The sequence below is a fragment of the Podarcis gaigeae genome (genome assembly GCF_964106915.1).
Source record: "Podarcis gaigeae genome assembly, chromosome: 14".
Taxonomy (NCBI): Eukaryota; Metazoa; Chordata; class Lepidosauria; order Squamata; family Lacertidae; genus Podarcis; species Podarcis gaigeae.
The window spans coordinates 44,208,300-44,223,054 of NC_139690.1; the positions used below are offsets into that span (position 1 = coordinate 44,208,300).

The 14,755-nt window shown below is 47.8% G+C and overlaps 1 protein-coding gene across 3 annotated transcripts in view; it reads left to right on the top strand.

Annotated features, from left to right (window-relative positions):
• The window catches only part of MAP2K3 (mitogen-activated protein kinase kinase 3), a 68,298-nt gene that overhangs the window by 32,504 nt on the left and 21,039 nt on the right, over positions 1-14,755 (top strand). The window contains exon 1 of one of the 3 annotated variants that reach the window (XM_083711757.1): positions 5,359-5,381. The exons of 1 other annotated variant lie outside the window; for it this stretch is intronic. Coding sequence is in view for 1 of the 2 variants with exons in the window: in XM_083711755.1 (XP_083567881.1) it covers positions 7,208-7,223 (16 nt within the window). In the remaining variant the exon portion in view is untranslated. Of the gene's footprint in view, positions 1-5,358; positions 5,382-5,837; positions 7,224-14,755 lie in introns of those variants that run through there. One more of the 3 variants, XM_083711755.1, reaches the window with a different exon arrangement.

Consider the following 14,755-nt stretch of genomic DNA (forward strand, 5'->3'; position numbering starts at 1 on the left):
GATGACGAAACTCTCTGCTCGTTAGAAGGTAAAGCAATTGGGTGCCCTATTGTTTCCTAGACTGACTCACTTTGGAATGATAGTTAGGAAGGGGCAGAGGGAGAGAGAGAGAGGGATGAACAAGTTTCTCCAGCCACACTGAAACTTTGATTACTCTTTGATCAGGTAATGATGACCAGTTTTCCTACCAGCCCTTGGGAAGCAATAAGACAGTGTGCATTTCTGTTCCATTATGTTGTTACTATTGCATTTGTGTTCCGTCTTTCCCATAAAGAACTCAAGGTGGCATGCCTGATTCTCCCTATTTCATCACCACAACAACAACCCTGCGAGGTCGGTGAATCTGTCAAATTTGGTTTCTCATTTTCCCTAAGTTCAGTTCTCCACAATAAGTGATTTTTTTTTTAAAAAAGTCCTTATTAAAATTCACCAGCCTTTTAGTCTCAAATTTATCCAGATACCGTACAGTATATACATTTACGTATGCAATCTTGTCATATACATGCATGCATGCAATTTCCCATAATACAGTGTATGGAGCTTGCAGCTCATGGGTCAAAAATGGGGTCCAATTCGGCCTGCCACGCTATTCCCCAACCACGGTGACATCAGCCTATGGGTGGGAGGACGGGGTTTAATTCTCCGTTGACTGCATTCTGTTTCCAGCAGGTAACAGAAACGCTTGACTTGGTCAGCAGGATTTATATACTGTATGTATTTTTAAAATTTCTACATCACAGAGTGGTTTACAATATAAAAATGCAAAAATACATAACATAGTAACAAGCAAAACAACACCCCTTCCCAATGTTCAAAATTAGCCAGGCGCCAGGCACGTTTTTTGACTGGTGCTGGTCCAATTGTGAGCACATGGAGATCTCTGGGATGTCAGGTTGGCAGCCGACATCTCCGTCTGGCTGGCTGTTACCAGCTTTCCTACACAGGTAAGCAAGAAGAGCTTATTGTATTAATATCCCACCTTTTCCCCCAAGGAGTGCAGGGTTCACTGCCATTTGGCAATGACCTTATATACCTGAGTTTCTAATACTGCTCCCTCCGTAGTTTAAAAGGCCATAGATCAGGCTTCTTCAACCTCGCCCCCCCAGATGTTTTGAGACTACAATTCCCGGCATCCCTGACCACTGGTCCTGCTAGCTAGGGATCATGGGAGTTGTAGGCCAAAAACACCTGGAGGGCCGAGGCTGAGGAAGCCTGCCATAGATTGTTTAATTACCACATTTTTCGCTCTATAAGACACACTTTTCCCCTCCTTAAAAATAAGGGGAAATGTGTGTGCGTCTTATGGAGCGAATGCAGGCTGTGCAGCTATCCCAGAAGCCAGAACAGCAAGAGGGATCGCTGCGTGTGGCTCTGTCCCTTCCCCCACCGCTCGGGAAAGCTCCCAAAAGCTGTGCTCCCTTTAAAGAGCTGCGCAGACCGTGTGTGCGGCTCTTGGGGGCTTTTCCCCGAGGAGGGAGAAGGGCAGCCTGTCACTGACTGGCTGCCCTTCTCCCTCCTCGGGGAAAAGCCCCCAAGAGCCGCACACACTCTCCATGCGGCTTGTGAAAGGGATCTCTGAGCAGAGCCTGGGATGCATACAGGCTCTGCTCAGCGCTCCCTTTAAATACTATTTTTTTCTTGCATTCCTCCTGTAAAAACTAGGTGCGTCTTATGGTCAGGTGCGTCTTATGGAGCAAAAAATACGGTAAGCAAAGGCCTGGGAGAAGAGGAATGTTTTCACCTGGCGCCTAAAGATATGTAATGAAAGGGACCAAGCGAGCCTTTCTGGGGAAAACCTTCCACAAAGGCGGAGCCACAGTAGAAAAGGCCCTTTCTTGTATTGCTGCCATCCGGACTGCTCATGAATGGGGCAAATGAAGAAGGACCTCAGGTGATGATTGCAGGATCTGCGTCAGTTCATATGAGCTTGCTCGAGCTTTATAATCAGCATTTGAGGCTATGTAATCTACTGGTGAAGGGGGTGCAGATGGCGCTGTGGGTTAAACCACAGAGCCTAGGACTTGCTGATCAGAAGATCTGCGGTTCGAATCCCCGCGACAGGGTGAGCTCGTGTTGCTCGGTCCCTGCTCCTGCCAAACTAGCAGTTCGAAAGCATGTCAAAGTGCAAGTAGATAAATAGGTACCGCTCCGGCGGGAAGGTAAACGGCGTTTCCGTGCACTGCTCTGGTTCGCCAGAAGTGGCTTAGTCATGCTGGCCACATCACCTGGAAGCTGTACGCCGGCTCCCTCGGCCAATAAAGCGAGATGAGCACCACAACCCCAGAGTCGGCCACGACTGGACCTAATGGTCAGGGGTCCCTTTACCTTTACACAAATGCACACCCCTGCATCTGGTAGCAGGGAGTTCCATATGTCTATTCTAGATTGAGGCAAGCCCCACAACAAGGTGACAATATCTCATGCAATATATTTCATAGATCCCCAACATTGTTCACGTGTTTCCTGACTGTAGAATTCTTAAACCCACAAGATTACTGATCCCTTTACACACAGACACACTTCTGAGTAGATGAGTGCCGCAACCCCGAGTCGGTCAGGGGTCCCTTTACCTTAATCTACTGATGAAAGCTGTGAGATTAGTGAGTACCAAGGACAGAACCTCTTCTACGGCGACTCCACATTTTCTTTGGAAGAACGTATGGCCTCCCTTTTTGCATGTGGTTAGTTTCAATGCCCCATGCTTTTCAACAGAGGTATTCTCTTCTGCCGTCACCTTAACTATTTATTTATTTATTTATTTATGGTCTGTTTATTTATTCTGCTTTTACAAGTATGCTGTAATCTGCTTTACGAGGGGCTAGTTACCCCCTAAAGCGAGCTGGGAATCTATTTAGTACCATGTCAGGGATTGAGTGTTCGAATCTGTCCTTAAAAGAGTAGATGCATTTGGGAATCGTACTAAGTATATGGTGTCTAGCAGCTTAGTTAATAATAATCAGGACTGGACCTCTGCTACCTTTAATAGCTGGGCAGAAGAGGGAGGTTTATCCGTCTTGGGAGCAAACAATGTCTCCCCTCACCCTTCCTAAAACTCAGCTGCAGAGAGGTCCCTGTTTTGATTGGGACTTTGGTGCAGTGGAAAGGATCTAACTTTTGCAACCATGCTGTAGTGCTTACTTAAAATCTCTCTCTCACTCCACCCCGCACTGAGCAGAGAGGTGCATTATTAAATCATTATGAGCCCCTCCAGATATTTTTTTATTTGCAGTATTGATGCAATAATCGTACACTTGTGGCGGATGGTGCATCAGTTCGATAACTGTGCACAAATGCTCCTCCTTGCACAGATCCTGCACCGAGTCGTGTTTTACTCCCGTGCCCGCCTGCCTGACTTCAAACAAGTCCATCCAATCTCTTCCCTTTCTGCCTCCCTCCCAGCCGCCCTCCTTCCCCCTCCCCGGAAAAAAATCAAAACCCCCGCAAGCACACTGGCATAGGGTTACCAATTCCACTCTCCTCCTGACAGCTGGCTTGCTCATGTTCCAAAAGAGGATCTCGTTTTGCTCCTGACGCAGGTTGCTGTGAAGGAGGCCGGGCTTGGCAGTTTGGCGTCAGCCGGGATAGGTGAGAGCTGTCACCAGGAGGCACCCTCTCCCAAAGAAGTTCCATAGCTACCCAGCTACAGTGGAACACAAACAAAACCTTTTCACCGGTGCTATTATTATATTACTGTTATTATTTGGTTTATTTTAAAAAACACACACGAGGTAGCCTTTGTTTCCGTCGTCGGCTTCCCCTCCGATATCTTGGAGAGATGCATGGTGCTTCTTAAGTCAAATGCAGGGAGTTTGCAGGCCTGTGTAAGTTGAGATTCCTGCATTGCAGCGGTGTTGGACTAGATGATCTTTGGGGAGCCCTCCAATTCTGCAATTCCATGATTCTACGTTTGCCAAGGGCACACACACACACAGAGCCTTGCAAGGGGCTGAAATGTGGGTTGCCAGTGTGGCACTTGTGGCCACACATCTGTCCACAAATGTTTGCCTTCGTGCCCACAGGGTTCCATTCTCTCCGCTGCCCCCCCATCCCTGCTGAAATTGTGCTTGAAAGAGGCTGCCTTTAGTCAATAAAAGACTCATTTTAAAAGCCCAACCAGGGACAATTTCAGTGATGCCACAGATGGAGGGAGAGGGGAGTTTCAGCCCGCAGAAGCTCCTCTGGTTTGCAAATGTACCCACGGGCCCTGAAAAGATGATGGTGCCCTTGGACATGAACTTGTAGGCCAGACCTGTTTTGTGTGTGTCCTCACTGCAGTTCTGAAACCCGGGTTTGTCCATGTAATGTGTGAAATCACACAAGGGTTGCCAAGTCTCGGAGTGTCTCCAGTGTTAGTCTTACCTAGAGAAGACCTGTTGAAATTAATGCACGTGATCTATCAATTTCAGTGGGTCCAGTCTAAGTAAAACTTAGATGCAATCCTCCGTATTTGATCTGAAGTTTCAGGGCAGGAAGGAATATCTGAGCGGAAGGGGCTAGAATTCGTGTCCGAATGACCTTCCGTTGACCAGTTTCTCTCTCTTGGCTCCACCCCATGTCCAATAGGCTCCGCCTACTGTTACTGGGGACGCGGGTGGCGCTGTGGGTTAAACCACAGAGCCTAGGACTTGCCGATCAGAAGGTTGGTGGTTCGAATCCCCGTGACTGTGAGCTCCCATTGCTCAGTCCCTGCTCCTGCCAACCTAGCAGTTCAAAAGCACGTCAAAAGCACAAGTAGATAAATAGGTACCGCTCCGGCGGGAAGGTAAGCGGTGTTTCTGTGCACTGCTCTGGTTCGCCAGAAGCGGCTTAGTCATGCTGGCCACATGACCTGGAAGCTGAGGGACCTGGAGGCTCCCTCGGCCAGTAAAGCAAGATGAGCCCTGCAACCCCAGAGTCGGCCACAACTGGACCTAATGGTCAGGGGTCCCTTTACTCAAAATATTTGGGAGAACTGTTTTAGAGAGACAAAGTGTGATTGTTGGCTCGTGTATGTCTGTGTTGCAGCTGAGCACCATCTTTGAAGGGGAAATCCCCTTTTCTCTTATCCAGGAAGGAATGACTCTTTCAAATCTATTTATCATAAAGGTATCTCCTATCCACATTTTTATTCCTTTTCCCCCCCTTCCATTCGTATTACAAGCAATTTGGCATTTATCTGTTGGCTTAAGCTAAAAACAAGGGTCATCGAGGTCACTCCTGACCTAAAAATAAAAATCAGATTCTGCCTTTGTGCATAGAGAGGAACATTTCTAGGAAAGTGGGCAGTTTTCCGGCCGAGAAACAACAGCACATTACTCACAAACGCCCCCACCCTGAACCTGATCTCTCCCCTAAAGTATTATTCCTCTGAGGTAACTATCTCCTCTGAAGTCGACTTTCAGGTAACTCTTCCATCTGCCTACAGTTCTTATTAGATGCTTCTGCTGTTTCATAACTCATTTATTTCATAAGAATTATATGCCACCTGATTGTTAAAAAAAAAAAGGAAACTCAAAGCAGTTATTAGAATACTAGAATTCAACATTGGCAAGGTTTTTAGAAACACTACTCAATATTACAGCTAAATAATAAAATGTTATAACTAACAACAATGCGTTTTTATTATGTGATTAGCTGCTTGGGGACTTTTTGTGCAACCAGAGTTGCCTCGGGGCAAGAAAAAGCGACTAACAAATTTAATTTCTAGTAAGTGGGATAGCTCAGTCTGTAGAGCACAAGACTCTTAATTTTAGGGTTGTGGGTTCGAGCCCCACTTTGGGCAAAAAGATTCCTGCATTGCAGCGGGTTGGGCTAGATGACCGCCTGGGTCCCTTCCAACTCCATGATCTTATTATTTCCTAAGCCTACTTTGGGTTGCACATTGGTTTGATTCAGTTACAATTTTGTACATGAATGGGGCATGCCTTTCCATGAACCACCAGACAGGGAGCGAAATATTGGGGTGCTGGCAAGGGCATATTCAGGATTTATCTTGTGGGGGGCAGGTAGCCAGTATTGGGGGTGGGGGGGTGGGAGGGGCAAGACTCAGCAATTCCGAAGGAAATGTCTCCACAACAGTTCTTTTACTTTTCTTTTGACCCCCAAGTGCTTAGAAAAATCTGCCCATCTTTCTACAGTGCAGTGTTCCCCCCCTAAAAAAAAATGTTTAGGGGTACATACTCTCATTTTCCTATTTATACTGAATTACAGTACTGCCCCTCAATGAGGCCAAACTTTAGATTCGCAACATGTTTAGGTGTATGCGTCCCTCAGGGGAAAAAACCACACCGCTACAGTGTATACTTGTGGTTAAGTATTTTTTATTTATTTGCTTGATTGGGAGGGAGGGAGGGGCGGCAGCTGCCCATGGGTGCCACTAGCCCCCCTTGGGTGCCGCTCGCCCCCCTTTCCGCGCTTGCAGAGAAAGGGTCCCCGGTTCGAATCCTGCGCCGGCGTTTCCAATGCAAATGTCTTGCTTGGGCTGCTGGATCAATCTCCTTTTTGGGCGAGCGGCAGTAGCAGCAGCAGGAGGAGGAGGCTGCAATGACCAGCCTCTTGTTCCGTCCCAGAGCTGCCGTCTCCCTTCCGCCCCGATTCCCGGGAGCCGGGGTTTTTCCTCGCCCGCCCCCCGCGGGCAGCCTGGCCGCTGCCTCCCCGAGTTGGCGGCCTTCCAGTTTCCTGTTTGACGTCACGGGCCTCTCTCTTTCTCTCCTCTCTCCTGCCGCTGCTGCTGCTCTTTTTTGCAACTTGCGCTGCGTTCCGCTTGTAATCCGAGAAGCCCCCGGAACGGGGCAACCTCAGCTGCCGCCTGGAGAGATCGCGCTGCGCTTTACTACCGCCGGGAGTTGGTTCTCCCTCCTCCCTGCTGCCTCCTCTCTCGCGGGGTCTCTTTTTTTAGCCTGCGGGAGGAAAAGGAAAAAAAATAATTAAAAAATCCGGATTGCTTTGACTGTGCAAACCTTTCCTCCCTCCGCTCGCCTCCTTGCTGCGGGTTTTCTGCACGCCGAGAGCACGAAGGAAGAATTTTTTTTTTTTTAAGGGAGCAGGAGGCGAAAAGAAGCAACTGGCGGATAAAGGTTCTAGTCCGCAAGAACTTGGGAGCATGCACCCGTGCTTTTCCGACTAGCCGCCGCTTCTTGCAGCCGACCCGGGGTTGCTTTTCTGCAGGGCGCAAAATCGCCCCTCCGAGGCGCGCCGTTCGCTGTTCTTTCACTTCTGGGAAACCAACATGGACAGAAAACAAGGTAGATGTGTTGCAACTGTCGGAAAAAGGGTGGCGGAAGGCTTAAAGAGGTCGATTGCAATGCAGCTCGTGCTGCTCCCAAGGCTCCTTTAAATGCCCTGCGTGCAATTGCTAATTTTAATTTGTTTATTTTGCAAAAGAGGGTCTGTGCTCGGCGGAGAGTCGCAGGAAACTTGCATGCATTTGCGGGGAGGTGCCGGGAACAGCCGGAGGAAGGGATTTGCAAGGTGGGGGGGGGGCGGCTGAAATGTCATCCTGGTTCAATCATGAGCGTGCAAAAAAAAAAAAAAAGTTTTGCAGGCGGGAAGAGTTGGGTGGTGCATTTTGTGTGTGGGGGGGGGTATGCGCGGTAATGCTTCCCCGTTGCACAACTTTACCCCCCCCCCCCAGCGCCGGGTTATTGTTCTGCAGAGCATTTTAACGTTGCATGCTGCCTTGCAAGCCCCCCCCCCCGCTCCCCTTTCCAAGTTCTGATTTTAGCTTTGGCAGTTGACAGGTAACACTCTCCGGGGTTGCCTCTGCAGCTGCTGCTGAGTTTTTACCCCCCCTTCTTTTCCCTTCCTTTGCACAGGCCTCTGCGACTTGGAAAGGGGACTTTTCTTAGTGAGCTGCTTTTTCCTCTCTCGTCCGCCTCCCCTCCCCCACGCCCAGTTGCAACTTCTGCAAACAAAAAGGTCACTTGGCCCTTGCAGGAGAAAGCTCTCCGGGGGTCGGCGACGGGGTGATGGGCGGCAGCTAGAGGCTCACCCCCCCCCCAAGCGCTTGCAAAGCTTGCAATGTCCACAGTTGTTTTTTGTGTGTGTGTGAATGACAGAGAACGTGCGCGCGCACGCACCTAAAAGCTCTCTGTTCCTAGACCAAGATGTGCTCGGTCCATTTATTTGTTCTGCAGTCTCCACTTGTCTCCACCATGGGGGGGTGTTATAATTCTGGGGTCTAAGGCGATGCACTCTGCACGTGCACAAAAGCAGGGGGTTTTTTTGCCTTGCCATGCATGCGTTCGGAACATGTATATATATCTCTGTGTGCTCCCGGGGACCTGATGGTGCAGAAAGGCCTCTTTGGAGAGAGGGGTGGGAAAGAAACTCGAACTTTTGCCCTGCTCGCTCAGGACTCCGTGTACTTTCTTGCAATCTCTGCCGGATTAAGGCATGCCTTCGGAACATCTCTTGATGTCTGCGGTGGTTTCGCGTTGAGCAAGTTTCCAGTTCTCTGGGCTGGCTGAAAGAAAAGTTTGGCTGTAGAAAGGAAAAGTTTGCAGACATGCACAGAATTTCTGCCGCATCTCTTGCACGGGGAGGGGCAGGGCTGGACGCGGAAAGGCACCCTGCTTCGGAGCCTATTATCCTTTCTCTTGAGGCAACATCTGTGCAGTGCGCACCAGGCAGGAATCCTTGCAAGCAGACGTAAGAATATGCAACCAGCTTGCTGGGATCAGTTTCAGTGGCTCCTCTAAGTCCAGCATCCTGTTCTCACAGTGGCCGGCCAGAAAACCACAAGCAGGATTTGAGCCCCAGCGCGCTCTCCCTTCGCGTGGTTTCCTGCAACTGATATTCAGAAGTATTGCTGCTTCTGAGACCCACTGCTTCTTCCAGAGACAGTGTGGCCCAGGGGTCAGCAAACTTTTTCAGCAGGGGGCCAGTCCACTGTCCCTCAGACCTTGTGGGGGGCCGGACTATTTTTTTTTTGGGGGGGGGAGAAATGAATGAATTCCTATGCCCCACAAATAACCCAGAGATGCATTTTAAATAAAAGGACACATTCTACTCATGCAAAAACACCAGACAGGCCCCACAAATAACACAGAGATGCATTAAATAAAAGGACACATTCTACTCATGTAAAAGCACGCTGATTCCCTGGCTGTCTGCGGGCCAGATTTAGAAGGCGATTGGGTCGGATCTGGCCCCCGGGCCTTAGTTTACCTACCCATGGTGTAGCCAGTGATTCCCCTCCTCCTAGAAAAATAGGTGCCTGAACTTGCAATGAAGTTGTTATAGTAAGTGCCACACTTTTTAACAACAACAACAAAAAGAGGTGCCGGTACTGCATACCTTTAATAAGCATCCCCTGGAAAAAAAATCCCACTGTGTATAGCCATCGTGGCTTGTGTAGCCATTGATAACTTTGCCCTTTATGATTGGTTCACTCCTCTTTTCAAGCCACCCACCTCTGTGGTTTTATATATCCTGTTGTCAACACATGGGAAGGGTTTGCTGATTTGCCAAAGACCACCCATTCAGTTTGTGCAGAGGTGGGATTTAAGGCTTTCCAGGTCATCCCTTGTGTACTTACTACGCCAGCGGTTATGTCACACAGAGGACAGAATGGTTTGAGCATATTGCACTGATCCTGGCCCAGCTGCACTTAACTTGACAGTCATTTTCCAGGCCCTTTACACCCCCCCCCGGAAACTCCAGGAATTATAGCTCTGCAAAGGGGTTCTGGGAATCTCCTGACAACTCCCAGAACCCTTAGCAAACGACAGCTCCCAGTATTCTTTGGGTGGCAAGCCATGACTCTTGAAAGCGATATGATACTGCTTTAAAAATATAGTGCAGATGGAGACTCGGAGAAATAAAGCCATCCAAACAGCTGAAGACATTGTATACCGAAATGTCTGGGCAAATAAAAGTTTTGTCAGTTTGGCACTTAGCGCGGTATTTGACGCCAGGTGTATCTCTACACGGCTGGTGAGTGCCAACATAACTGTAGCCAAGTTGGAACAGGTCACCTGTGTGCTCAGAGGAAATTCGAGCTTTGCAGAAGTACCCCCAAACCCTTACATGTTACCCATAATAAAAATAAAATTAATTAATTAATTGATTATACCCCGGCCATCTGGCTGGGCTTCCCCAGCCACTCTGGGCAGCTTCCAACAAAATACTAAAATACAGTAATCCACCAAACATTAAAAGCTTCCCTAAACAGGGCTGCCTTCAGATGTCTTCTAAAAGTCTGGTAATTGTTCTTCTCTGACATCTGGTGGGAGGGCGTTCCACAGGGCGAGTGCCACTACCAAGAAGGCCCTCTGCCTGGTTCCCTGTAACTTGGATTCTTGCAGGGAGGGAACCGCCAGAAGGACCTCAGTGTCCGAGTAGAATGATGGGGGTGGAGTAGTTTAAGAGTTTGGAGTATTTCTGCACCCCCCCCAATACAGTATTGTCCAGTGAAGCCTATTGTCAGTGACCATAGAATGCTGAGCTCTCTTGGATGAGGGGGGGGGGGCTAGAATGTGGAAGAGACGCAGGCTGGCTTTGTATTTATTTATTCCATAAAATGTATATACCTTTTGATTGTTGGAGGGAGGACTGACCTCTAAACCAAGAACAGGAGTTCTTCAAACTGCAGCACATTGGTCTCTGTTTGCAGCATTACTACTACAATATTTATTCTTGTCTTCCAGGAGCTCAGAGTAGCCTTCTGGGTTTTTATCCCTTAAACCCATCCTGTGATTGTGGTTAGACTGGTATAGTGTGAACGGGCCAAGATCCTCCGTGAAACCTTGGTACCTGAGTAGGGATCTCTACCCAGCTCTCCTGGATGTGCACGGCTTTGGTTGATCATTTTGTGCTTTACTCTGCTCATGCGCTGAACGCACATGCGCAATTCTCTCCTGACACATGGTCTGCAAGGCAGGGAGAGTTCCAAGTGAAACGCTACGTGTCGTCCGCTGTAGAATTGCTAACCCAGAATATAAGAAGAGGCTTCTTCCTGGAGCTTTGATATTGTTGGAATGATCGTCTGGAAGGCTAGTGAAAATCCAGACTTGGTACCAAACAAATCAAGGATTTAGGAGAGAGCTGGTGGTTGATGCCCCAAACATACCATTAAAAAAAAACAAACAGCAACCCTAATCCTTCAAGTGATTTTGGATGTGTTTATGAAGGGTTTCCATTAGGGGAATTGGAGGAAGGCCTCAGGGTGAAAGAAAAGGTAGTGCAACGGAAGTGAAATAATTTAAAAGCACGCCCCTTGGAAAACAATTGTTGCCTGGGTTGTTTTGGCAAGATATTGAGGACAGGTGAGTGTGCTGCATGCTTGTCCGCTAATAGGTCAAATGTCAACAATCGGCTTCTCTGTACAGTGGTGCCTCGCAAGACGAAATTAATTCCTTTCCACGAGTTTTTTTGTCTTGCGATTTTTTCGTCTTGCGAGGTACGGACTTTGGAAAAGCTTCAAAAACCTCAAAAAAGGCTACCACACCGCGTGCTATGAGTTGCTCCTCGAAGTGAATGCACGGTTTTAAGAAAAAGGAAACAAACTTGCAAGACAAAGGAAACAAACTTGCAAGACGTTTTCGTCTTGCGAAGCAAGCCCATAGGGAAATCCGTCTTGCGAAGCAACTCAAAAAACGAAAAACGCTTTTGTTTTGCGAGTTTTTCGTCTTTCGAGGCATCCGTCTTGCGAGGTACCACTGTAATTCCTAAAGGTAAGAATGACACTGTGCAGAACAGCGGTTTTATCTTTTTGATTTTATTTACGGGGTTAGTTGGTCGACAAGAGTGAGGACTTTTTGTTCTCTTTCCCCGCAACCGGTGTGGCGGCACATTCTTTAGCACAGCGCAGGTTCTCCTACTGGCTATAGCGGCTGTTAGCTGTGTGTATTAGGAGGAATGTGTTTTGGCTACCCATGCCAGCCAAAAAAATTAGAGACACCCCCCCCCCACTCCCCATAAACAAAGCTACACCAGAATTTGTGCATCTCTCTGTCTGGGCTGCACATTGCCAGTAATGAAGTGATTAAACTAGTTTCCTTGCTGCATTGTTAAAACCAGCCTGCAAGTTAGGAATCTGTTGGCAAACTAACATGCAAATGCAAGCTCGTGCGAGTGAACTTTGCAAGATGCGTGGAGCAGCCTTGAGGATTTAAGAACAGCTCTCTCTGGTCCAGTGCCTTGTATTCACTGTGGCCAAAAAGATCCTGTCCCAATAAAAAACCCACGAATGGGGATCTGAGTTGCAGCTTCGCTCCCCTGGGACTTGGCGATTTCCAGCAGCTGCAGTTCAGAGGCAGACTCCCTCCAAAATGAAGAGGTACAGCATACAGCCTTAGCTCTGGTCCATTTGTCTAATACCGTATAAGAGCATCAGAATATAAGAAGAGGCTGCCAGGTCAGGCAGGAGCCTTGCCTAATCCAGCTTCCTGCTCTCGCAGTGCCTAAGCAGATGTTTCTGGGAAGCTCGCAAGCAGGACTCCTGGGTGCAACAGCCGTCTTTTCGCTTGCAGCTGGTATACAGAGTCTTGCTGCTTCTCCCTGTAGCACCTGAAAGCACATTAAGGCAGAAAGATGGCTCCTAAGCTGTATGCGTTCTCCTTGGTTAGGCGAAGGAACGGTCCTGTTATCCCCGTACTTTACAGACCCCTTCCCTGCAAACTGGCATTTAGTTAATGTGCAATTCCTGGTTTTTTTTGGGGGGGGATTTTTAGACCAGCTGGAATTCTCTTTCCTTGTTTCTCCGTTTTGGTTTGTCATCCTCCTGCTTGCTCAGACAAGTATTCGGAGAAGTGTCAGCTGAGTGTAAATCTCCTTGTGCTATTTATAGCTTTTCTTTGCCCTGTGTGTGTGTGTGTGTGTGTTTGTGCGGTGATGAAGAGGTATACAAGAGGTGGAGGGAACTGCGCTGCAGCCTTAGCAAAGGAGGCAACCCTGAAACTGTAGCCGCAGCAAACAGTTGACAAGGCCTCCAAAACAGAAAGGCGGAATTTCCAGCAGAGCTTGTTGGGTTAGGAACAGGTCACCAAATGTGCATATTTTCATGCATGCTCCTGGCTTGAGGTGTTCCAGGAAGCTGGTGCGTCAGAAGGGTGGAGATTGCAATGCAATATGAGGTTGCAACCCATCCTTTAATCTCGGAGGTGTTGCAATGGTGCCGCTGAGGAAATAAAAATGTTAACAAGGGCGCAGGCATTGAGGCCGGTGGGTTTGAAGATGCTTTTCTGGTTGCTGTAAACTGCAGCCTGAAGATCTGTGGAGGGGTGGGGTTGTCGTCCAAGCTGCACCCTACAGCATGGGTAGGGGAACTAAGGCCCGGGGACTGGATCTGGCCCAGTCGCCTTCTAAATCCGGCCCACGGACAGTCTGGGAATCAGTGTGTTTTTACAAGAATATAATGCGCCCTTTTATTTAAAATGCATCTCTGGGTTACTTGTGGGGCATAAGAATTCGTTCATTTTCTCCACCCCCCCAAATATAGCCCAGCCCCCCACAAGGTCTGAGGGACACTGGACTGGCCCTCTGCTGAAAAAGCTTGCTCACCCCTGTCCTACAGGGTGATTATTCTAATGTAGGATCCCTCCAGATGTGTGGGGTCTTTTTGCAAGCATTTTCTGCAACTTTTCAGAGATGTAATGATAGTCCTTTGGTGGTAGATATATATTGGACTGATATATTGGACCATCCATGCAGTATCATTCTGCTTTATTTTTTTCTGTGATGCTTCCCCAGTGTTAATGCATTATTGCCATCTAGAGAGGGACAACACTCCAAAAATAGTGGTATTAAAAAAAATGCCATATTTTGGTAGAAAGTTATGGGGAATGCATTAGTTGGAAACAAAGCAGTAGGTTCATTCCCAAAACATTGCAGGCACAAACAGTATTGAAAGAGGAATTGCATATAACTGCCCTGGTTTCATCTTTTATCATTTTATTTATTATTTAAATTTATTTCTTGTTTAAATGCAGCTCCCCCCCCAAACCCCCCCATGCATCTTTTAGATTTTTTAAATACTGGTTTTAATGTATGTTTGTGCTTGTTTTCTGCTTAAAATATTGTAAGTCGCTTTGAGTTGCTGTGGCAAAAGATGCAGCTAATAATTACACATATATATTTTTAAAAATAGTTTTTATTTGGTTTTGCAAATATAGAATTATAACAGTGCAATACAAAATAGATATCCATATTTAGAGATTTATCCGAATCTCTGGACTTCCCGCCTTCCCCTCCATGGGGTCCTATTGTCATCCTTTTCAACTGCATATTATTTCGTATTACATGTTATATGTCTCCCATTTTGTCCGTAATATTTGCCACATTACAAGTATTATTGCAATCCTGCTAGTGTTTTCATCTGTTTACAGCGGTCCTTTAGATAAGATGCGGATAATAAAATAAATGAATAATGATAATCTGGAACTAGACTCTGGATCCTTGAAGTAGCATTTGCTGCCGACGTGGTACTAGCACCCCTGATTGTGGAGGAAAGGGGGCAAAGTTTGGACCTAAGGATTTGGCCACCTACGGGAGACCTCTCCACTGATAGCTGTGCCCGTCTACCGATGAGCAGAACTTCCTCCCTTGTGTGTCACACACTCTCAGTAGAAGTTGTGGGCTGCAGTTTGTGGACACGGCGTTCCAGCTTCCTGATCCACCCCAGATTTCACTTTGGAGAGCGGGGAGCAAGTCTCTAGGCCTCAAGAATCCGAAGATGTGCTTGAAAGTGGGCGATGGCTGCCGGAATCCCAGAATCCCAGGGAGGCATCTGAGTAAGAACTTCTGGGTGGCGCTGCTTCTCATTTAACAGTCTGGG